The 24770-nt window shown below is 47.1% G+C and overlaps 1 protein-coding gene across 3 annotated transcripts in view; it reads right to left on the reverse strand.

Annotated features, from left to right (window-relative positions):
* Positions 1 to 24770, reverse strand: part of TFDP1 (transcription factor Dp-1) — a 504992-nt gene that overhangs the window by 35018 nt on the left and 445204 nt on the right. For all 3 annotated transcript variants that reach the window (XM_063953105.1, XM_063953104.1, XM_063953106.1), the window contains exon 10: positions 1679 to 1845. In XM_063953105.1, coding sequence (XP_063809175.1) covers positions 1679 to 1845 — 167 coding nt within the window. The remainder of the gene's footprint in view (positions 1 to 1678; positions 1846 to 24770) is intronic.

Here is a 24770-nt window from a genome sequence, read left to right on the forward strand (position 1 = left end):
AAATGGAGAACAAAAATGTGGAGGTTAAAATAGGGAAAGATCAAGATCCACTTCCACCTCGTGCTGAAGCTGCTGCCACTAGTCATGGCCGAGACGATGAAATGCCATCAACGTCGTCTGCCAAGGCCGATGCCCAATGTCATAGTAGAGAGCATGTAAAATCCAAAAAACAAAAGTTCAGTAAAATGACCCAAAAATCAAAATTGAAAGCGTCTGATGAGAAGCGTAAACTTGCCAATATGCCATTTACGGCACGGAGTGGCAAGGAACGGCTGAGGCCCTGGCCTATGTTCATGGCTAGTGGTTCAGATTCACATGAGGATGGAAGCACTCATCCTCTCGCTAGAAAACTGCAGTGCCACTCCTAGATGGGCCAGGTGTTTGTGTCGGCCACTTGTGTCGCTTAGCTTAGTCACACAGCGACCTTGGTGCGCCTTTTTTTTTCTTTGCATCATGTGCTGTTTGGAGACAATTTTTTTGAAGTGCCATCCTGCCTGACACTGCAGTGCCACTCCTAGATGGGCCAGGTGTTTGTGTCGGCCACTTGTGTCGCTTCGCTTAGCCATCCAGCGACCTCGGTGCAAATTTTAGGACTAAAAATAATATTGTGAGGTGATCAGAATAGACTGAAAATGAGTGGAAATTATGGTTATTGAGGTTAATAATATTATGGGATCAAAATGACACCCAAATTCTATGATTTAAGCTGTTTTTGAGGGTTTTTTGTAAAAACACACCCGAATCCGACATAAATTTTTCAGGGAGGTTTTGCCAAAACGCGTCCGAATCCAAAACACAGCCGCGGAACCGAATCCAAAACCCGAAAAATTTCCGGTGCACATCACTAGTAAAGACTGTTGTTGCAGGCCACTCTTTTAGTTTAAGAATATGGTTCTCCAGAGGCCTCTGTTGCGCACCATAACAAGTTTAAGGAGGAAGGGAACATGCTGACTTCTTCTGTATACAGTACTGCTTATATATGGTTCTGTCTCTTGTCAGTTCACAGGAACTTTGATCAGATTACAGTTCGCAATCAGAGTGTCTACTCTACCTATGCATTGCACATTCGGAAGCTTATTGCACACCCTCGTACATACACTTACATGAACGCAGCAGTTTTTCTTTCCTTATTTATAATGTCAGTGAGGCCGATTTATTTCCTTCAGTGGGTAATTCCAGTTAGAATGCACATTTTCATTCATCCACATATAGCACAACACCTCATAGAAAGTTTAAAGCGGGGTCTACAACCAGAGAAAAGTCTATCCAGTTTCTGAATTGCAGGATAATAGGACACACCCATAACGTAAGGGTATACCCGCTAGCATGTCTGTTTGCTCCATAATGGAGCCAGCCTCTCCTCAATTTTGCAGTAAAAGAATGGTGCATATCCAGAACTGAAGAAAGAAGTGAGACGAAAGCCTGCATCTAAGCAAGTGGAAAGAGGAAAAAAAAAAAAAAAAAAAACCCCAACCTGACAGGAATCTAGCTAGGCAAGGAAGAGGATGAGCAACAATACAGGTGAATAAAGTGTTTTATATTTTTTTTTACAGGCAATGTATGCAAACTTATTTTTGTAGATTCCGGCCACACTGGGTTTACTCAGTTATGCCCTTAAATAATATATATAAATAATATATATTAGTTAGGTTTTGCTAATGCAAGTCATGTGACCTACCTGTTACATATGGTTCCAGTGCTTTTGGTACCAAGCTCCGAGCAATTTTTAGGTCTTCTGCAGAACAGCTACCAGTTTCCAACCCAAAAGCCATACCCATTCGTTTCAGTACCTCTATATCATCATGTATTTCAAATGTGTTGTCAAAATTAAAGAGATATTCAAATCTGAAACCAGAAAACATTGTGGGTTTTAAAACCAAAACAAGCATGCATAAAAGAAAGCACTTATATTGGGATGAAAGTTGTGTACATCTATGTTCTAAATATTCAGGAGTAAATGCAATCCACAAAACTGCAGTCTATACTCTACTGCTAATATACAGTTTTGTTACCTATGATTAGAATACAAAATAAAAGTAAATTTATGAAATGGGTATCACCTATAAAAAAAAATAAGAATTTGCTTACCGATAATTCTATTTCTCGTAGTCCGTAGTGGATGCTGGGGACTCCGTAAGGACCATGGGGAATAGCGGCTCCGCAGGAGACTGGGCACAAAAGTAAAGCTTTAGAACTACCTGGTGTGCACTGGCTCCTCCCCCTATGACCCTCCTCCAAGCCTCAGTTAGGATACTGTGCCCGGACGAGTGTACACAATAAGGAAGGATTTTGAATCCCGGGTAAGACTCATACCAGCCACACCAATCACACCATATAACTTGTGATCTAAACCCAGTTAACAGCATGGTAACAGAGGAGCCTCTAGAAAAGATGGCTCACTACAGCAATAACCCGATTTTTTTTGGTAACAATAACTATGTACCAGTATTGCAGACAATCCGCACTTGGGATGGGCGCCCAGCATCCACTACGGACTACGAGAAATAGAATTATCGGTAAGCAAATTCTTATTTTCTCTGACGTCCTAGTGGATGCTGGGGACTCCGTAAGGACCATGGGGATTATACCAAAGCTCCCAAACGGGCGGGAGAGTGCGGATGACTCTGCAGCACCAAATGAGAGAACTCCAGGTCCTCCTCAGCCAGGGTATCAAATTTGTAGAATTTTACAAACGTATTTGCTCCTGACCAAGTAGCTGCTCTGCAAAGTAGTAAAGCCGAGACCCCTCGGGCAGCCGCCCAAGATGAGCCCACCTTCCTTGTGGAATGGGCTTTTACAGATTTTGGCTGTGGCAGGCCTGCCACAGAATGTGCAAGCTGAATTGTACTACAAATCCAACGAGCAATAGTCTGCTTAGAAGCAGGAGCACCCAGCTTGTTGGGTGCATACAGAATAAACGAGTCAGATTTTCTGACTCCAGCCGTCCTGGAAACCTATATTTCCAGGGCCCTGACAACGTCTAGCAACTTGGAGTCCTCCAAGTCCCTAGTAGCCGCAGGCACCGCAATAGGTTGATTCAGGTGAAACGCTGAAAACCACCTTAGGGAGAAACTGAGGACAAGTCCTCAATTCCGCCCTATCCGAATGGAAAATCAGATGAGGGCTTTTACAGGATAAAGCCGCCAATTCTGACACGCACCTGGCCCAGGCCAGGGCCAATAACATGACCACTTTCCATGTGAGATATTTTAACTCCACATATTTAAGTGGTTCAAACCAATGTGACTTTTGGAACCCAAAAACTACATTTAGATCCCAAGGTGCCACTGGAGGCACAAAAGGAGGCTGTATATACAGTACCCCTTTCACAAACGTCTGAACTTCAGGGACTGAAGCTAGTTCTTTTTGGAAGAAAATTGACAGGGCCGAAATTTGAACCTTAATGGACCCCCATTTCAGGCCCATAGACACTCCTGTTTGCAGGAAAAGTAGGAATCGACCTAGTTGAAAAATTCCTCCGTCGGGGCCTTACTGGCCTCGCACCACGCAACATATTTTCGCCAAATGCGGTGATAATGTTTTGCGGTTATGGGGTATATGCAATTGCGGTCGAATTCGCGGCAATTATCGCCGTTTTTTAATTCGACCAAATTCGCCAGGTGAATCCCGGCAGGTGCCTGCCGGGATTCACCATATTCAATGAAAAACGGATTCGCCAGAATCGCGGGCGAAAATCGGCCGATTTGGCGGATTTTGCCGCGATTTTAAAAAACGGGAAAAAAACGTGAAAAACCCGAAAAAAAAATGGCGTGGGGTCCCCCCTCCAAAGCATAACCAGCCTCGGGCTCTTTGAGCTGGTCCTGGTTCTAAAAATGCAGGGGAAAAATTGGCCAGGGATCCCCCGTATTTTTAAAACCAGCACCGGGCTCTGCGCCTGATGCTGGTGCCAAAAATACGGGGGACAAAAAGAGTAGGGGTCCCCCGTATTTTTAACACCAGCATCGGGCTCCACTAGCTGGACAGATAATGCCACAGCCGGGGGTCACTTTTATGCCGTGCCCTGCGGCCGTGGCATCAAATATCCAACTAGTCACCCCTGGCCGGGGTACCCTGGGGGAGTGGGGACCCCTTCAATCAAGGGGTCCCCCCCCCCAGCCACCCAAGGGCCAGGGGTGAAGCCCGAGGCTGTCCCCCCCCATCCAATGGGCTGCGGATGGGGGGGCTGATAGCCTTTGTGATAATAAAAAGATATTGTTTTTTCCATTAGTACTACAAGTCCCAGCAAGCCTCCCCCGCAAGCTGGTACTTGGAGAACCACAAGTACCAGCATGCGGGAGAAAAACGGGCCCGCTGGTACCTGTAGTACTACTGGAAAAAAAATACCCAAATAAAAACAGGACACAGACACCGTGACTTGTACAACTTTATTACATACTGCCGACACACACATACTTACCTATGTTGACACGCCGACTGCCACGGTCGCCGACGATCCGAGGGTACCTGTGAAAAAATTATACTCACCTTCCAGCGTCCAGAGGTACATCCACGTCCAGAGGTAAATCCACGTTCTTGGCAAAAAAACAAACCGAACACCGATCCATACCGGACTAGAAAGGGGTCCAATGTTTTCACATCAGACCCCTTTCTCCCGAATGCCGGGACATCACGTGACTCCTGTCACTGACGTCCCTTCAGCCAATCAGGAAGCGCTACTTCCGTGGCGCTCACCTGATTGGCTGTCCGCTGTCTGTACTGTGACAGCGCATCGCAAAGCCGCTCCATTACTTTCAATGGTGGGAACTTTGCGGGTAGCGGTGGGGTCACCCGCCGGTCAGCCGCTGACCGGCGGGTGACCTCACCGCTAGCCGCAAAGTTCCCACCATTGAATATAATGGAGGGAGCTGTGCGATGCGCTGTCACAGTGCAGACAGCGCTCAGCCAATCAGGTGAGCGCAACGAAGTTGCGCTTCCTGATTGGCTTAGAGACCTGTCAGTGACAGCTGTCACTGACAGGTCTCATTCGTGGAAAGGTGTCCCATGTGTCAGCATGGGACCCCTTTCAGTCCGTTTTTGGTGCGGGTATTTGCGTTTTCTTATTTTGCCAAGTCCGTGGATTTATCTCTGGACCATGGTTGAGGTGAGTATTTTGAACTTTTCTTTACAGGTATCCGTGGATTCTACATGGAGAAGAGGACCGATGTCGGCGTGTGAACATAGGTAAGTATGTGTGTGTCGACGTATGAAATAAAGTTTTACTGTCGACGGTGTGTGTGTCCTGTTTTTATTTGGGTATTTTTTTCCCAGTAGTACTACAGGTACCAGCGGGCCCGTTTTTCTCCCGCATGCTGGTACTTGTGGTTCTCCAAGTACCAGCTTGCGGGGGAGGCTTGCTGGGACTTGTAGTACTATTGGAAAAAACAATATCTTTTTATTATCACAAAGGCTATCAGCCCCCCCATCCGCAGCCCATTGGATGAGGGGGGACAGCCTCGGGCTTCACCCCTGGCCCTTGGGTGGCTGGGGGGGGGGGACCCCTTGATTGAAGGGGTCCCCACTCCCCCAGGGTACCCCGGCCAGGGGTGACTAGTTGGATATTTGATGCCACGGCCGCAGGGCACGGCATAAAAGTGACCCCCGGCTGTGGCATTATCTGTCCAGCTAGTGGAGCCCGATGCTGGTGTTAAAAATACGGGGGACCCCTACTCTTTTTGTCCCCCGTATTTTTGGCACCAGCACCAGGCGCAGAGCCCGGTGCTGGTTTTAAAAATACGGGGGATCCCCTGTCAATTTTTTCCCCGCATTTTTAGAACCAGGACCAGCTCAATGAGCCCGAGGCTGGTTATGCTTTGGAGGGGGGACCCCACGCCATTTTTTTTTATGATTTTACCCTTCCAGCATAAAAAAAAAAAAAAAAAATAATAATAATAATATTTTAAAAAATATATAAATAATATTTGTGCCTCCCAAAAAAAAAAAAGTACCTAATCCCTTCTAATATAAATAGATCTGCTATTCCCAAAAAAAAAAACACCAAAAAAAACATGTTTAAAATGTTTTTATTTGTTTTCACCCTCCAAAGTGTGGCGGATTGAAAATGACGAATTTGCTGTCTAAAAGCACTGCTGTCGAATTTCAAAACTTGAATTGAATATGCTTTGGTCGAATTGCAGCACTTGTATCATTGCAGAAAAGTCGAATTTGCAAAAATTCGAATTTCAAAAAGTCGAATTTTGAAAGTCCGTTTTTTGGTCGGAAAGCACTGGATTGCATAGGGGAATTTTTTTTTTGGTCGAAAATGACCCGAAATTCGACAATTTCGGGAATTCGACCACAATTGCATATACCCCTGTATCTTTCCTGGCTTTGATCAGGATAGGAATGACTTCATCCGGAATGCCTTTCTCCTTCAGGATCCGGCGTTCAACCGCCATGCCGTCAAACGCAGCCGCAGTAAGTCTTGGAACAGACAGGGTCCTTGCTGGAGCAGGTCCCTTCTTGGAGGTAGAGGCCACGGATCCTCCGTGAGCATCTCTTGAAGTTCCGGTTACCAAGTCCCTCTTGGCCAATCCGGAGCCACGAATATAGTGCTTACTCCTCTCCATCTTATAATTCTCAGTACCTTGGGTATGAGAGGCAGAGGAGGGAACACATACACTGACTGGTACACCCACTGTGTTACCAGAGCGTCTACAGCTATTGCCTGAGGGTCCCTTGACCTGGCGCAATACTTGTCGAGTTTTATAAACATGTGGAAGACTTCTGGGTGAAGTCCCCACTCTCCCGGGTGGAGGTCGTGTCTACTGAGGAAGTCTGCTTCCCAGTTGTCCACTCCCGGAATGAATACTGCTGACAGTGCTATCACATGATTTTCCGCCCAGCGAAGAATCCTTGCAGCTTCTGCCTTGCCCTCCTGCTTCTTGTGTCACCCTGTTTGTTTACGTGGGTGACTGCCGTGATGTTGTCCGAATGGATCAACTCCGGGTGACCTTGAAGCAGAGGTCTTGGTGAGCTTAGAGCATTGTAAATGGCCCATAGCTTCAGGATATTTATGTGAAGTGATGTCTCCAGGCTTGACCATAAGCTCTGGAAATTCCTTCCCTGTGTGACTGCTCCCCAGCCTCGCAGGCTGGCATCCGTGGTCACCAGGACCCAGTCCTGAATGTCGAATCTGCGGCCCTCTAGAAGATGAGCACTCTGCAACCACCACAGGAGAGACACCCTTGTGCTTGGTGACAGGGTTATCCGCTGATGCATCTGAAGATGCGACCCGGACCATTTGTCCAGCAGGTCCCACTGGAAAGTTCTTGCGTGGAATCTGCCGAATGGGATTGCTTCGTAGGAAGTCACCATTTTTCCCAGAACCCTTTCATTGATGTACTGAGACTTGGCTCGGTTATAGGAGGTTCCCGACTAGCTCGGATAACTCCCTGACTTTCTCCTCCGGGAGAAACACCTTTTTCTGGACTGTGTCCAGGATCATCCCTAGGAACAGAAGACGAGTCGTCGGAATCAGCTGCGATTTTGGAATATTGAGAATCCAATCGTGCTGCCGCAACACTACCTGAGATAGTGCTACACCGACCTCCAACTGTTCCCTGGATCTTACCCTTATCAGGGAATCGTCCAAGTAAGGGATAACTAAAACTCCCTTCCTTCGAAGGAGTATCATCATTTCGGCCATTACCTTGGTAAAGACCCGGGGTGCCGTGGACAATCCATACGGCAGCGTCTGAAACTGATAGTGACAGTTCTGTACCACAAACCTGAGGTACCCTTTGTGAGAAGGGTAAATTGGGACATGAAGGTAAGCATCCTTGATGTCCCGAGACATCATGTAGTCCCCTTCTTCCAGGTTCGCAATCACTGCTCTGAGTGACTCAATCTTGAATTTGAACCTCCGTATGAAAGTGTTCAAGATCGTCCGGCTTCGGTACCACAACCGTGTGGAATAATACCCCGTTCCCTGTTGTAGGAGGGGTACCTTGATTATCACCTGCTGGGAATACAGCTTGTGAATGGCTTCCAAAACTGCCTCCCTGTCAGAGGGAGACATCGGTAAAGCCGACTTTAGGAAACGGCGAGGGGGAGACGTCTCAAATTCCAATTTGTACCCCTGAGATATCACCTGAAGGATCCAGGGGTCTAATTGCGAGTGAGCCCACTGCGCGCTGAAATTCATTGAGACGGGCCCCCACCGTGCCTGATTCTGCTTGTAAAGCCCCAGCGTCATACTGAGGGCTTGGCAGAGGCGGGAGAGGGCTTCTGTTCCTGGGAACTGGCTGATTTCTGTAGCCTTTTTCCTCTCCCTCTGTCACGGAGCAGAAATGAGGAACCTTTTGCCCGCTTGCCCACGAAAGGACTGCGCCTGATAATACGGCGTCTTCTTATTTTGAGAGGCGACCTGGGGTACAAACGTGTATTTCCCAGCTGTTGCCGTGGCCACCTCCGCCTCACCTGACCACTGTCGTGTCCATAACCCTCTACTGGCAGAAATGGACAACGCACTTAGACTTGATGCCAGTCGGCAAATATTCCGCTGTGCATCACGCATATCTAGAAATGCATCTTTTAAATGCTCTATAGACAATAATATACTGTCCCTATCTAGGGTATCAATATTTTCAGTCAGGGAATCCGACCACGCCAACCCAGCACTGCACATCCAGGCTGAGGCGATTGCTGGTCGCAGTATAACACCAGTATGTGTGTAAATACATTTTAGGATACTCTCCTGCTTTCTATCAGCAGGATCCTTAAGGGCGGCCATCTCAGGAGAGGGTAGAGCCCTTGTTCTTACAAGCGTGTGAGCGCTTTATCCACCCTAGGGGGTGTTTCCCAACGCACCCTAACCTCTGGCGGGAAAGGATATAATGCCAATAACATTTTAGAAATTATCAGTTGTCATCGGGGGAAACCCACGCATCATCACACACCTCATTTAATTTCTCAGATTCAGGAAAACTACAGGTAGTTTTTCCTCACCGAACATAATACCCCTTTTTGGTGGTACTTGTATTATCAGAAATGTGTAAAACATTTTTCATTGCCTCAATCATGTAACGTGTGGCCCTACTGGAAGTCACATTTGTCTCTTCACCGTCGACACTGGAGTCAGTATCCGTGTCGGCGTCTATATCTGCCATCTGAGGTAACGGGCGCTTTAGAGCCCCTGACGGCCTATGAGACGTCTGGACAGGCACAAGCTGAGTAGCCGGCTGTCTCATGTCAACCACTGTCTTTTATACAGAGCTGACACTGTCACGTAATTCCTTCCAACAGTTCATCCACTCAGGTGTCGACCCCCTAGGGGGTGACATCACTATTACAGGCAATCTGCTCCGTCTCCACATCATTTTTCTCCTCATACATGTCGACACAAACGTACCGACACACAGCACACACACAGGGAATGCTCTGATAGAGGACAGGACCCCACTAGCCCTTTGGGGAGACAGAGGGAGAGTTTGCCAGCACACACCAGAGCGCTATATAAATATACAGGGATAACCTTATATAAGTGTTTTTCCCCTTATAGCTGCTGTATTTTTAATACTGCGCGTAATTAGTGCCCCCCTCTCTTTTTTAACCCTTTCTGTAGTGTAGTGACTGCAGGGGAGAGCCAGGGAGCTTCCCTCCAACGGAGCTGTGAGGGAAAATGGCGCCAGTGTGCTGAGGAGATAGGCTCCGCCCCCTTCTCGGCGGCCTTATCTCCCGTTTTTCTGTGTATTCTGGCAGGGGTTAAATTCATCCATATAGCCCAGGAGCTATATGTGATGCATTTTTTTGCCATCCAAGGTGTTTTTATTGCGTCTCAGGGCGCCCCCCCCCCCCCCCAGCGCCCTGCACCCTCAGTGACCGGAGTGTGAAGTGTGCTGAGAGCAATGGCGCACAGCTGCAGTGCTGTGCGCTACCTTGTTGAAGACAGGACGTCTTCTGCCGCCGATTTTCCGGACCTCTTCTGTCTTCTGGCTCTGTAAGGGGGCCGGTGGCGCGGCTCTGGGACCTATCCATGGCTGGGCCTGTGATCGGTCCCTCTGGAGCTAATGTCCAGTAGCCTAAGAAGCCCAATCCACTCTGCACGCAGGTGAGTTCGCTTCTTCTCCCCTCGATGCAGTGAGCCTGTTGCCAGCAGGTCTCACTGAACATAAAAAACCTAAAACTAAACTTTTCACTAAGCAGCTCAGGAGAGCCACCTAGTGTGCACCCTTCTCGTTCGGGCACAAAAATCTAACTGAGGAGGCCTTTTTGCGGGGAACCCTAATTAAACGAGTGGCTAATTTAAAATCCTTTTTCAGGCACCGGGAGTCCGAGTTAGAGACCCTAAGTGTTGCTGCAGAGGCACAATATTTACAGGATTGCTTGGATAGTTCCAAATCTGTATGGTTGACAGCTCAGAGGGATTGGAGGGAGTGTCTAATGGAAAAGACTCAGCATAGACTCCTCTTCTCCTCTCACACCTATTACGCCTCCGGGGATAGGCCGGGATCATATTTAGCCTCCTTGGCACGAGGTGAGAGATCCGCTAATACCGTGGTGGAAATAGAGGCCTCAGACGGTACCACTGTAGTGCAGACCCCACAGATTGCGTCGGAATTCGTGTCGTACTATAGGCGATTATATAGCTCTAAACTAGACTGTACCCCGATGCAATTAGACGAATATCTACAGACTATACAGCTCCCCTTGTTAACTTGTGAGGCGCATGACTTCCTCGAGGCACCTATTTCACAAGAGGAGATTGTAGATGCGATCAGTGCTGCCCCCAATGGGAAGGCTTCAGGGCTCGATGGCATACCGTCTGAGCTATATAAACGTCATTTAGATTTTTTTGTCCCCCAATTGCTGGAGCTATATGGTCAAATATTCACACAGGAATCCCTCCCATTATCTATGGCGGAGGCATTGATTATTGTCCTACCGAAACCCGATAAGGACCATAGGAAGGTTGATTCTTATAGGCCTATCTCCCTTCTACCGACTGATGTTAAAATTCTGGCCAAAATCCTGGCATGTAGATTAAATAAGGTAATTACGCAGATTATACACCCAGATCAGACGGGATTTATGCCCAATAAATCAACATCCATTAATCTCAGACGACTATTTACCCATCTCCAGGTCCCCCGTGAGGCACCCTCATCCATAGTAGTATCATTGGACGCCGCTAAGGCCTTTGACTCCGTGGAGTGGGAGTACTTGTGGAGGGTCATGCGTAAGTTTGGTATAGGCCCCAGATTTATCAAATTTGTCCGCCTGCTGTATTCCTCTCCCCTGGCTAGAGTGGCGGTGAATGGTTTTGTGTCACATTCCTTTCCATTGTCTAGAGGCACTCGTCAGGGATGCCCATTGTCCCCTACCCTATTTGCTATAGCCATTGAACCCCTTGCATGTCTTCTGCGAGCGAACCCTGAGATTACTGGATACACCGTGGGCACCAGAGAGGAGAAAATAGCTCTATATGCCGATGACATCCTGCTATTTGTGGATCGCTATGCTGAGTCTATGCCTAAGATCTTAGATATTATTAATAAGTTCGGAGGTTACTCCGGGCTTCTGATCAATTGGGAGAAATCCTCCATTATCCCGTTTCAGGGTGAGGTTCCCGCCTCCCCATTGGTTGATCTCCCGCTAAGATGGGTGAATTCCTTTAAGTATCTGGGCATTTGGGTATCCAACGACCCTCATAAATTTACTTCCCTTAATATTGCACCACAAGTATCTTATCTCCGCAATAAAGTGAAGGTCTGGGGGAAATTGCCCCTGACAGTTACAGGGAGGGTTAACCTGGTGAAAATGGTTTTTCAGCCCAAACTCCTGTACATACTTCAACAATCCCCAATATACATCCCCCAGAAAACTTTCAAACAGATAGATGGCTTGATGTCCTCTTTGGTTTGGGCTAGTAAACGGGCACGGTTGAAACTTAATACTCTGACTAGGCCCAAAACCTCAGGGGGGCTGGCTCTTCCCAACTTTCGCCTTTATTATTTTGCAGCACAATTAGCACATTTATGGGAATGGGTTAATGATTCTGACACTTCATGTTTGCACTCACAGCTGGTTTTGCAGGAATATCCAGGTGGTTCCCCACTGAGACTGCTCCTCTGTGGAAGCGTCAAAGTGTCGGCACTACCACTCATTAAACAATATATTACTGTTTGGAGACTGGTGCACCGGATACTGCAAGGACAGGGCATTGACCCTGACACCCCGCTGGACAATAAATATGGATTGCCAGAGTTGTATCAGCTTCAAGTCAGGGAGGTGTGGGAACCATGGGGAGTAACCTCACTGGGACACTTATACACTGATGGGTTTTTTAGATCCTTCCAGCAGATTCAACAGGAATTTAACGTCCCCTCTGCGTATTTTTATCGCTTCCTTCAATTGAGACATGCGGTGTCCGCCCAATTCCCTGATGGCCCGCCGGCGCTTACTGATTCCCCGGTCAAATTGCTGTTGCAGACGGTGGGATCCGGTCACTTAGTATCCAAAATATATGGCCGGTTACTTCAAATGCATCATATAGACCCCCTTAGCTCCCTCAAGACCAAGTGGGAATCTGATCTAGGCCCAGTGTCGGATGAGATATGGGAGGGTGCCCTGGGATCGTGCCGGCTTTCAACAGCATCTGTCCGATATCAACAAATTCAGTTGTTCGTGCTGCACAGGGTATATATGTCACCTCTGCGATTGTCATATATAGGGGGATCCCACAGCTCAAAATGTCCCAAATGCGGCAGTATGGGAGCAGACTTTTGGCATATGATATGGATATGCCCTCTGGTGTCAATTTTTTGGGAGGAGGTTATACGAGCCATAGTTGCTACGGGTATCCCCTCTACCGTACTTACACCTATCTCTTGCATATTGGCAACTATAGATGAGGAAACTCTAGACCCGCCCAGTCGACGCTATGTTATAAACCTCAGTGCTCTGGCCAAGGTTTGCATAGCCAGACTATGGATGGCTAATGAAGCCCCAGCGCCACAATCCTGGATTGCTCTGGTTAATACAACTGTTACACATGAAAAATTCGTATATCTGGCTAGGAATGCGGAAAAAAAAGTTTATGGCCATATGGGGAAAGTGGATGAGATCTCGCTATTTCGCTTCAAGGATGAATACTGCTGAACCCTAGATATATTTTACTATCCGATATGAGTGGTCTCTGTGTGGGATCTTTGGGGTGAGCGGCCCGTGGTCGGCCGGACAAAAAGGCATGATAATATCGTGACAAAGGAAAATACAATGTATGTTTAATATGTAGGAAATCTGGGTCACCACTGCTCTATTGCTATTTTTGACGCTGAATGGGATAGTTAATACCACATCACAATATGCTCTACATGCAATACCGTAAGCATGTTGTTGTTACTTGTTTAAGTGTTTTAGTTTAGTTGATGTATGTATGTTATGTTTGCCCTAGGCAATGTTTAAATGTTGAAACATTGTAAAAACCAATAAAACTTATTGAATTTAAAAAAAAAAAATCTAACTGAGGCTTGGAGGAGGGTCATAGGGGGAGGAGCCAGTGCACACCAGGTAGTTCTAAAGCTTTACTTTTGTGCCCAGTCTCCTGCGGAGCCGCTATTCCCCATGGTCCTTACGGAGTCCCCAGCATCCACTAGGACGTCAGAGAAAAGGTCACAGGAAGAGACGAAACGAGTCTAAAGACTCATTGTCTAACCAGAGTACTGGGGATTCTGTTCCAAGCAACCTGACTTCAAATCATCACAGCCGCTGATCCAGTACAAGGCAGTCGCCAGCTGAAGCCCGCCGCCAGCATCCAGACGCATAACCAGAGGATGCTTGGGAGAGAGTTCCTCCTCTCACCTTCAAACAGATCCCGCAATACAAGGATAAAGTAAGTAGCAGTTATTGGTAACGGCCCTCCATCATACGGCACACAATAGAATTTATTAAGGGATAGCCTGTGAGCTAATTAACCAAAAGTCATAGCTTTTATAAACATTCATACAATGACTTTAACTGGACCCCAGTCTCTAACCGGTTTTTAACATCTGGCTCAAATTCATATACTTTGGGACTGCAATACGTAGAACCACGAATCTCCCATTGAGGAAATGAGATGCATGCATTAATTGAACTGCAACATAAGTAGCATAAACAGCTAACACATCTTCGATCGCTACAAACATCCGATTGTTACATGCATTTGTATCTTTTGGTGCTGTCTGCATTTTAGTATTTGACTTTTTAAAGTGATGTATATATGTGTAATTATAAATAGTTATTAATTTTTCAACCACTGGCATGTACTGTGATTAAATTGGTATTCTAGTGCGACCCTATATATATTAGATAGAGATATAGATATCTCTCTCTCTCTATATATATCTATATCTATCTATCTATCTATCTATCTAGGGGTTTCGAGACATCGGGTTAATAAAGCCCTTACCACAAGCACCTGGTTGGAGACATATCTCTTTCAAGTTCTGACTGTGATCACCTGATTGTAAATTCCTCACATAAACCGAAATATGTTTATGTATAAGATCGTAATATTGTTTTATTGAATTTTTAGAAATTTGTACTAATGACGAATGTTTAGGATATAAATATCGTTTGTTTATGTATGAATAAAACTTTTAATCATTGTCATACTAAAGGCGTATTGGCTCCCACAAGAATCTTTTTACATTTCAAATCTACTCTTAATACCTCATCTGACAGAGGGTATTTCTTAGTGGTTTGAGACTAGTGGTATAGCGCAAAAAAGGGGTTAATTTTTGTTTTGTTGTGTATATATATATATATATATATATATATATATATATATATATATATAATCTATCTATATATCTATATCTATATATATATATATTTATCTCTATCTATCTATCTTCAATCTCTATAATCTCTAATTATATCTCTAGTTGGTTAACCAGAGGGCCTTCATAAAAGGTAGTTAAAAAAAAAAACCTATCGTAAAGCCATGTATACTGCAACGGAAGTACATATATTCATTATTCTTTCATGAATTTAGAATTTTTAGGGAAAAATTCACACCTATTTCAGATTAGTCACAGGACACACTCACTAATATAGTTCAACTGTAACCTCCTTCACTCCAAGACTATTAGTTGTCAGTGTGCTACAATACTGAACTTTTGTTTTTTGTTTTGGCAAGTCAGTAAAAGAAAATAAGAATTTACTTACCGATAATTCTATTTCTCGTAGTCCGTAGTGGATGCTGGGAACTCCGTAAGGACCATGGGGAATAGCGGCTCCGCAGGAGACTGGGCACAAAAGTAAATGCTTTAGGACTACCTGGTGTGCACTGGCTCCTCCCCCTATGACCCTCCTCCAAGCCTCAGTTAGGATACTGTGCCCGGACGAGCGTACACAATAAGGAAGGATATTGAATCCCGGGTAAGACTCATACCAGCCACACCAATCACACCGTACAACCTGTGATCTGAACCCAGTTAACAGCATGATAACAGAGGAACCTCTGAAAAGATGGCTCACAACAATAATAACCCGATTTAGTGAACAATAACTATGTACAAGTATTGCAGACAATCCGCACTTGGGATGGGCGCCCAGCATCCACTACGGACTACGAGAAATAGAATTATCGGTAAGTAAATTCTTATTTTCTCTGACGTCCTAGTGGATGCTGGGAACTCCGTAAGGACCATGGGGATTATACCAAAGCTCCCAAACGGGCGGGAGAGTGCGGATGACTCTGCAGCACCAAATGAGAGAACTCCAGGTCCCCCTCAGCCAGGGTATCAAATTTGTAGAATTTAGCAAACGTGTTTGCCCCTGACCAAGTAGCTGCTCGGCAAAGTTGTAAAGCCGAGACCCCTCGGGCAGCCGCCCAAGATGAGCCCACTTTCCTTGTGGAATGGGCTTTTACAGATTTTGGCTGTGGCAGGCCTGCCACAGAATGTGCAAGCTGAATTGTACTACAAATCCAACGAGCAATAGTCTGCTTAGAAGCAGGAGCACCCAGCTTGTTGGGTGCATACAGGATAAACAGCGAGTCAGATTTTCTGACTCCAGCCGTCCTGGAAACATATTTTCAGGGCCCTGACTACGTCCAGCAACTTGGAGTCCTCCAAGTCCCTAGTAGCCGCAGGCACCACAATAGGCTGGTTCAAGTGAAATGCTGAAACCACCTTAGGGAGAAATTGAGGACGAGTCCTCAATTCTGCCCTGTCCGTATGAAAAATTAGGTAAGGGCTTTTATAGGATAAAGCCGCCAATTCTGAGACATGCCTGGCTGAAGACAGGGCTAACAGCATTACCACCTTCCATGTGAGATATTTTAAGTCCACAGTGGAAAGTGGTTCAAACCAATGTGATTTTAGGAATCCCAAAACTACATTGAGATCCCAAGGTGCCACTGGAGGCACAAAAGGAGGTTGTATATGCAGTACCCCCTTGACAAACGTCTGTACTTCAGGAACTGAAGCCAGTTCTTTTTGGAAGAAAATCGACAGGGCCGAAATTTGAACCTTAATGGACTTTAATTTTAGGCCCATAGACAGTCCTGTTTGCAGGAAACGACCCAGTTGAAATTCCTCTGTAGGGGCCTTCCTGGCCTCGCACCACGCAACATATTTACGCCAAATACGGTGATAATGTTGTACAGTTACATCCTTCCTGGCTTTGATCAGGGTAGGGATGACTTCATCCGGAATGCCTTTTTTCTTCAGGATCCGGCGTTCAACCGCCATGCCGTCAAACGCAGCCGCGGTAAGTCTTGGAAGAGACAGGGTCCCTGCTGGAGCAGGTCCTTTCTTAGAGGTAGAGGCCACGGGTCCTCTGTGAGCATCTCTTGAAGTTCCGGGTACCAAGTCCTTCTTGGCCAATCCGGAGCCACGAGTATAGTCCTTACTCCTCTCCTTCTTATGATCCTCAGTACCTTGGGTATGAGAGGCAGAGGAGGGAACACATACACTGACTGGTACACCCATGGTGTTACCAGAGCGTCCACAGCTGTTGCCTGAGGGTCCCTTGACCTGGCGCAATACCAGTCTAGTTTTTTGTTGAGGCGGGACGCCATCATGTCCACCTTTGGTTTTTCCCAACGGTTCACAATCATGTGGAAGACTTCTGGGTGAAGTCCCCACTCCCCCGGGTGGAGGTCGTGTCTGCTGAGGAAGTCTGCTTCCCAGTTGTCCACTCCCGGAATGAACACTGCTGACAGTGCTATCACATGATTTTCTGCCCAGCGAAGAATCCTTGCAACTTCTGCCATTGCCCTCCTGCTTCTTGTGCCGCCCTGTCTGTTTACGTGGGCGACTGCCGTGATGTTGTCCGACTGGATCAGCACCGGCTGACCTTGAAGCAGAGGTCTTGCTAGGCTCAGAGCATTGTAGATGGCTCTTAGCTCTAGGATATTTATGTGAAGTGATGTCTCCAGGCTTGACCACAAGCCCTGGAAATTTCTTCCCTGTGTGACTGCTCCCCAGCCTCTCAGGCTGGCATCCGTGGTTACCAGGACCCAGTCCTGAATGCCGAATCTGCGGCCCTCTAGAAGATGAGCACTCTGCAACCACCACAGGAGAGACACTCTTGTCCTTGGAGACAAGATTATCCGCTGATGCATCTGAAGATGCGACCCGGACCATTTGTCTAGCAGATCCCACTGGAAGGTTCTTGCGTGGAATCTGCCGAATGGGATTGCTTCGTAAGAAGAAACCATTTTTCCCAGAACCCTTGTGCATTGATGCACTGAGACTTGGCCTGGTTTTAGGAGCTTTCTGACTAGTTCGGATAACTCCCTGGCTTTCTCCTCCGGGAGAAACACCTTTTTCTGGACTGTGTCCAGGATCATCCCTAGGAATAGAAGTCGTGTCGTCGGGATCAGCTGCTTTTTTGGAAAATTGAGAATCCAACCGTGCTGGCGCAGCACTATCTGAGATAGTGCTACCCCGACTTCCAACTGTTCCCTGGATCTTGCCCTTATCAGGAGATCGTCCAAGTAAGGAATAACTAAAACTCCCTTCCTTCGAAGGAGTATCATCATTTCGGCCATTACCTTGGTAAAGACCCGGGGTGCCGTGGACAATCCAAACGGCAGCGTCTGAAACTGATAGTGACAGTTCTGTACCACAAACCTGAGGTACCCTTGGTGAGAAGGGTAAATTGGGACGTGTAAGTGTTCAAGGATTTTAGGTTTAAAATTGGTCTTACCGAGCCGTCCGGCTTCGGTACCACAAATAGTGTGGAATAGTACCCCTTTCCCTGTTGTAGGAGGGGTACCTTGATTATCACCTGCTGGGAATACAGCTTGTGAATGGCTTCCAATACTGCCTCCCTGTCTGAGGGAGACGTCGGTAAAGCAGACTTTAGAAAACGGCGAGGGGGAGACGTCTCGAATTCCAATTTGTACCCCTGAGATACCACCTGAAGGATCCAGGGGTCCACTTGCGAGTGGGCCCACTGCGCACTTAACTTCTTGAGACGGGCCCCCACCGTGCCTGAGTCCGCTTGTAAAGCCCCAGCGTCATGCTGAGGACTTTGCGGAGGCGGGAGAGGGCTTTTGTTCCTGGGAACTGGCTGTTTGTTGCAGCCTTTTTCCTCTCCCTCTGCCACGGGGCAGAAATGAGGCGCCTTTTGCCCGCTTGCCCTTATGGGGCCGAAAGGACTGCGCCTGATAGTATGGCGTCTTCTTAGGTTGAGAAGCTACCTGGGGTAAAAATGTGGATTTTCCATCAGTTGCTGTGGCTACCAGGTCTGATAGACCTACCCCAAATAACTCCTCCCCCTTATAAGGCAATACTTCCATGTGCCTTTTAGAATCCGCATCACCTGACCACTGCCGCGTCCGTAAACCTCTTCTTGCAGAAATGGACAGCGCGCTAACTCTTGATGCCAGTCGGCAAATATCCCTCTGTGCATCACGCATATATAGAAATGCATCCTTCAAATGCTCTACAGTCAATAATATACTGTCCCTATCAAGGGTATCGATATTTTCAGTCAGGGAATCCGACCACGCCAGGCCCGCACTGCACATCCAGGCTGAGGCTATTGCTGGTCGCAGTATAACACCCGTGTGAGAGTATATACATTTTAGGATATTCTCCAGCTTTCTATCGGCAGGTTCCTTAAGGGCGGCCGTATCAGGAGAGGGTAGTGCTACCTGTTTAGACAAGCGTGTGAGCGCTTTATCCACCCTTGGGGGTGTTTCCCAACGTGCCCTATCCTCTGGCGGGAAAGGGTACGATGCCAATAACCTTTTAGGAATTATCAGTTTTTTATCGGAGGAAACCCACGCCTCATCACACACTTCATTTAATTCCTCGGATACAGGAAAAACTACAGGCAGTTTTTTCTCACCAAACATAATACCCTTCTTAGTGGTACTTGTATTATCAGATATATGCAATACATTTTTCATTGCTTCAATCATGTAACGTCTGGCCCTAGTGGAAGTCACGTTTGTCTCCTCATCATCGACACTGGAGTCAGTATCTGTGTCTGACATTTGAGGTAACGGGCGTTTTAAAGCCCCTGATGGAGTTTGAGACCCTTGGACAGGCACAAGCTAATTTGCCGGCTGTCTCATGTCGTCAACTGTCTGTCGTAAGGAGCCGACACTGTCACGCAGTTCCTTCCACAAGCTCATCCACTCAGGTGTCGACTCCCCAGGGGGTGACAACTGTATAATAGGCAATTGCTCCGCTTCCATCTCATTTTCCTCCTCAAACATGTCGACACAATCGTACCGACACACCGCACACACACAGGGAATGCTCTGATAGAGGACAGGACCCCACTAGCCCTTTGGGGAGACAGAGGGAGAGTATGCCAGCACACACCAGAGCGCTATATATATACAGGAATACCACTATCAAGTGTGCTTTTCCTTATATAGCTGCTGTTTATATAAAACTGCGCCAAATTAGTGCCCCCCCTCTCTTTTTTACCCTTTTCTGTAGTGCAGGACTGCAGGGGAGAGTCAGGGAGACGTCCTTCCAGCGGAGCTGAGATGGAAAATGGCGCCCGTGTGCTGAGGAGATAGGCTCCGCCCCCTTCTCGGCGGCCTTTTCTCCCGCTTTTTTGGTAATTCTGGCAGGGGTTAAAATACACCCATATAGCCCTGGGGGTTATATGTGGTGTATTTATGCCAGCCAAGGTGTTTTACATTGCTGCTCAGGGCGCCCCCCCCTAGCGCCCTGCACCCTCAGTGACCGGAGTGTGAAGTGTGCCTGAGTAACAATGGCGCACAGCTGCAGTGCAGTGCGCTACCTTGTTGAAGACTGATGTCTTCTGCCGCCGATTTTTCCGGACCTTTTCTTGCTTCTGGCTCTGTAAGGGGGCCGGCGGCGCGGCTCCGGGACCGAGCTCCGAGGCTGGGCCTGTGTTCGGTCCCTCTGGAGCTAATGGTGTCCAGTAGCCTAAGAAGCCCAATCCACTCTGCACGCAGGTGAGTTCGCTTCTTCTCCCCTTAGTCCCTCGAAGCAGTGAGCCTGTTGCCAGCAGGTCTCCCTGAAAATAAAAAACCTAAACTTAAACTTTTCACTAAGAAGCTCAGGAGAGCCCCTAGTGTGCACCCTTCTCAGCCGGGCACAAAAATCTAACTGAGGCTTGGAGGAGGGTCATAGGGGGAGGAGCCAGTGCACACCAGGTAGTCCTAAAGCTTTTACTTTTGTGCCCAGTCTCCTGCGGAGCCGCTATTCCCCATGGTCCTTACGGAGTTCCCAGCATCCACTAGGACGTCAGAGAAATTAATTTAATTGGTCAAAGCCTCTAATGATCATATTGTAAATAAACTGTACTCAACAGACTGATTCTATAAGCTGGAACAGACTCTGGCAGCATTAAACTCTGTTGGCAGATTTAGTTCGCACATTTTGCGGTCAATAAAATGCAGATTGAATAGCGCCTGGGAGCTCCCGCAGCCATTCAATGCAATGCTAAGTTGCAGTGTTTAGTGGTGAAAATGAACATTCTCGGACTAAAATGCCTCGCCACAATGTTATTTGCATGGCGATAGGTCATAAAACAGCATCACAGACCAATTTTTGTCGGATTTCTGCTCGCACCAGCAGAGGGCTACGAGAAGAAACGCTCCAGTCGAGGAAAGCATTGCGCTGAATTAAATACCTCTTGGAGCTCCCACACGGCGCTATTCAATCCACGTTGAATTGAATCCTTTGAAGGTAGTAACAGAATCTGCATACCATAAAGCACAGCGCAAGTTGTCAACAGTAGCATGAGGTTAATTTAATCAGTCCTTAAAAAGGTGCTATACTTTCCTAGATCTGCACACCCACTTGGCTGAAAAGGCTGTGCTCACATACAATGCATCAACTCCTCACTTATTTTACCTTACATTTCTCTTATATAGTAACCTGGAACAGGAATTCACTTCAGTGCCACTATAACGATCAGACCAACATTTGACTTGAAACTATAGATGTGCTGGAAACACTGTTCTATACATGCAGCAGGAAACTCATTATCCTCACCCCACTTTTTGGGAGGTGGATTTTTAGAGGATTTGATTGGCTAAAAGTTAATAGTATATTGGGCAGATTGTGATTTTAATTTTCTTTTTCAACAGAAAAAACGAGATTTATGCTAAGAACTTACCGTTGTTAAAATAGGATTTTAATACCTACAGGTAAATCCTTTTCTCTTAGTCCGTAAAGGATGCTGGGGATGCTTCAAGAACCATGGGGTATAGACGGGATCCGCAGGAGACATGGGCACACTATAAGACTTTGAATGGGTATGGCTCCTCCCTCTATGCCCCTCCTCCAGACTCCAGTTATAGGAACTGTGCCCAGGGAGACAGACATTTCGAGGAAAAGGATTTATTTAATTATTTTAAACTAAGGTGAGATACATACCAGCTCACACCAACACGCCGTACAACATGGCATTCAACAAAGCATGCAACGGCATAACCAACAGCAGTCACAGATATGACTGAACTCAGCGCAACCTGAGCGTAACTATAACCAAACTGCAGATACAGCCCGCACTGGGACGGGCGCCCAGCATCCTCTACGGAAAAGGATTTACCGGTAGGTATTAAAATCCTATTTTGTCATACGTCCTAGAGGATGCTTCAAGAACCATGGGGTTTATACCAAAGCTCTAGAACGGGCGGGAGAGTGCGGATGACTCAGCAGCACCGATTGACCAAACAAGAGGTCCTCCTCAGCCAGGGTATCAAACTTGTAAAACTTCGCAAAGGTGTTTGATCCCGACCAAGTAGCAGCTCGGCAATGCTGTAATGCAGAGACCCCTCGGGCAGCCGCCCAGGATGAGCCCACCTTTCTGGTAGAATGGGCTGAATCGTATTACAGATCCAGCGTGCAAACGTCTGCTTGTTGGGAGCCCACAGGACAAACCGAGCCTCAGTTTTCCTAATCTGAGCAGCTCTGGCGACATAGATTTTCAAAGCTCTGACCACATCGAGAGACTTTGACTCCGCCAAGGTCTCAGTAGCCACCGGCACCACAATAGGCTGGTTTACGTGAAAAGATGAAACCACTTTTGGCAGAAATTGTTGACGAGTTCTCAACTCTGCCCTATCCGCATGGAAAATCAAATAGGGGCTTTTGTGAGACAAAGCCGCCAATTCAGACACTCGCCTTGCGGACGCCAAGGCCAACAACATGACCACTTTCCAAGTAAGGAATTTTAATTCAACCTTTCGCAAAGGTTCAAACCAATGTGATTGCAAAAATTGCAGCACCACATTAAGATCCCACGGTGCCACAGGTCTGAACTTCTGGAAGAGAAGCCAATTCTATCTGAAAAAAGATCGACAAGGCCGAAATCTATACTTTATAGAGCCTAACTTTAGGCCCACATCCACACCTGCTCGAAGGAAATGGAGCAAACGCCCCAGGTAAAATTCTTCCGTAAGAGCCCTCTTGGATTCACACCAAGACACATTTTCTCCAAATACGGTGGTAATGCTTTGCCGTTACTTCTTTTCTAGCCTGAAGTAGTGTGGGAATGACTTCACTGGGAATACCCTTTCGGGCTAGGATTTGGCGTTCAACCGCCACGCTGTCAAACGCAGCCGCGGTTAGTCCTGATACACGCACGCCCCCTGTTGTAACAGGTCCTCCCGAAGAGGAAGAGGCCAGGGATCTTCTATGAGCAACTCCTGAAGATCTGGATACCAAGCCCTTTTTGGCCAATCCGGAACAATGAGGATCGCCTGAACCCTTGTTCTTCTTATAATTTTTATCACCTTCAGAAAGAGTGGAAGTGGAGGAAACACATACCGACAGAAACACCCATGGTGTCACTAGGGCGTCCACCGCTTGAGGGTACCTTGACCTGGAACAACATCTCTGAAGTTTCTTGTTGAGGCGGGACGCCATCATGTCTACTTGAGAAACTCCCCAACGACTTGTCACTTCTGCAAAGACCTCTTGATAAAGACCCCACTTTCCTGGATGGAGATCGTGTCTGCTGAGGAAGTGCGCTTCCAGTTGTCCACTCCTGGAATGAAGACTGCTGACAGAGCGCTGGCATGTCTTTCCGCCCAGCGAAGAATCTTCGTGGCCTCGGCCATCGCCGCTCTGCTCCTTGTTCCGCCTTGGCGGTTTATGTACACCACTGCTGTCACGTTGTCTGACTGAATCAAGACAGGCAGACCTCGAAGAAGATGTTCTGCTTGCAGTATGCCGTTGTAAATGGCTCTTAATTCCAGAATGTTTATGTGTAGACAAGCTTCCTGGCTTGACCACTTTCCCTGAAAGTTTCTTCCCTGTGTGACTGCTCCCCAGCCTCGAAGGCTTGCATCTGTGGTCACCAGGAACCAATCCTGAATCCCGAACCTGCGTCCTTCCAGAAGGTGAGAACTGTGCAGCCACCACAGAAGGGAGATTCTGGTCCTGGGAGATAGAATTATTTTCCGGTGCTTGTCCAGGTGAGACCCGGACCACTGGTCCAACAGGTTCCACTGAAACACCCTGGCATGGAACCTGCCATACGGAATGGCCTCATAGGCCGCCACCACCTTCCCCAGCAACCAAGTGCTTTGAAGAACTGACACCTTTGCCGGTTTCAGAATCTGTTTTACCATGTTCTGTATTTCCAGCGCTTTTTCCACTGGAAGAAAAACTCTCTGCAATTCTATATCCAGAATCATACCTAGGAACGACAGCCGTGTCTTCGGATCCAACTGTGATTTTGGCAAATTTAGGAGCCAACCGTGTTGTTGCAGAATCGTCAGTGAAAGGGCAACATTCTTCAACAATTGGTCCTTGGACCTTGCCTTTAAAAGGAGATCGTCCAAGTATGGGATAATTGCGATTCCCTGCTTGCGCAGGAGAACCATCATTTCCGCCATTTCTTTGGTGAAAATCCTCGGAGCCGTGGACAGACCAAACGGCAACGTCTGAAATTGATAATGACAATCATGCACAGCAAATCTCAGTTAAGCCTGATGTGGAGGATATATGGGGACATGTAAGTAGGCATCTTTTATGTCAACCGACACCATAAAATCCCCCTCTTCCAAACTGGAGATCACTGCTCGGAGAGATTCCATCTTGAATTTGAATTTTTTTCAGAAAGAAATTGAGGGATTTTAGGTTAAGAATCGGTCTGACCGAGCCATCCGGCTTCGGGACCACGAACAGGCTCTAATAAAAGCCTTCCCCCTGTTGTGACGGGGGCACCGTGACAATTACTTGATTTTGACACAACTTTAGTATCACAGCGCTATCTCCCTTTCTAGAAGAGAAGCTGGCAAGGCCGATTTGAAAAATCGGTGAGGGGGCACGTCTTGAAATTCTAACTTGTACCCATGGGTTTCTGTGTCTACTATCCAAGGATCCAGG

This window comes from Pseudophryne corroboree, chromosome 2 (genome assembly GCF_028390025.1).
Source record: "Pseudophryne corroboree isolate aPseCor3 chromosome 2, aPseCor3.hap2, whole genome shotgun sequence".
NCBI lineage: Eukaryota > Metazoa > Chordata > Amphibia > Anura > Myobatrachidae > Pseudophryne > Pseudophryne corroboree.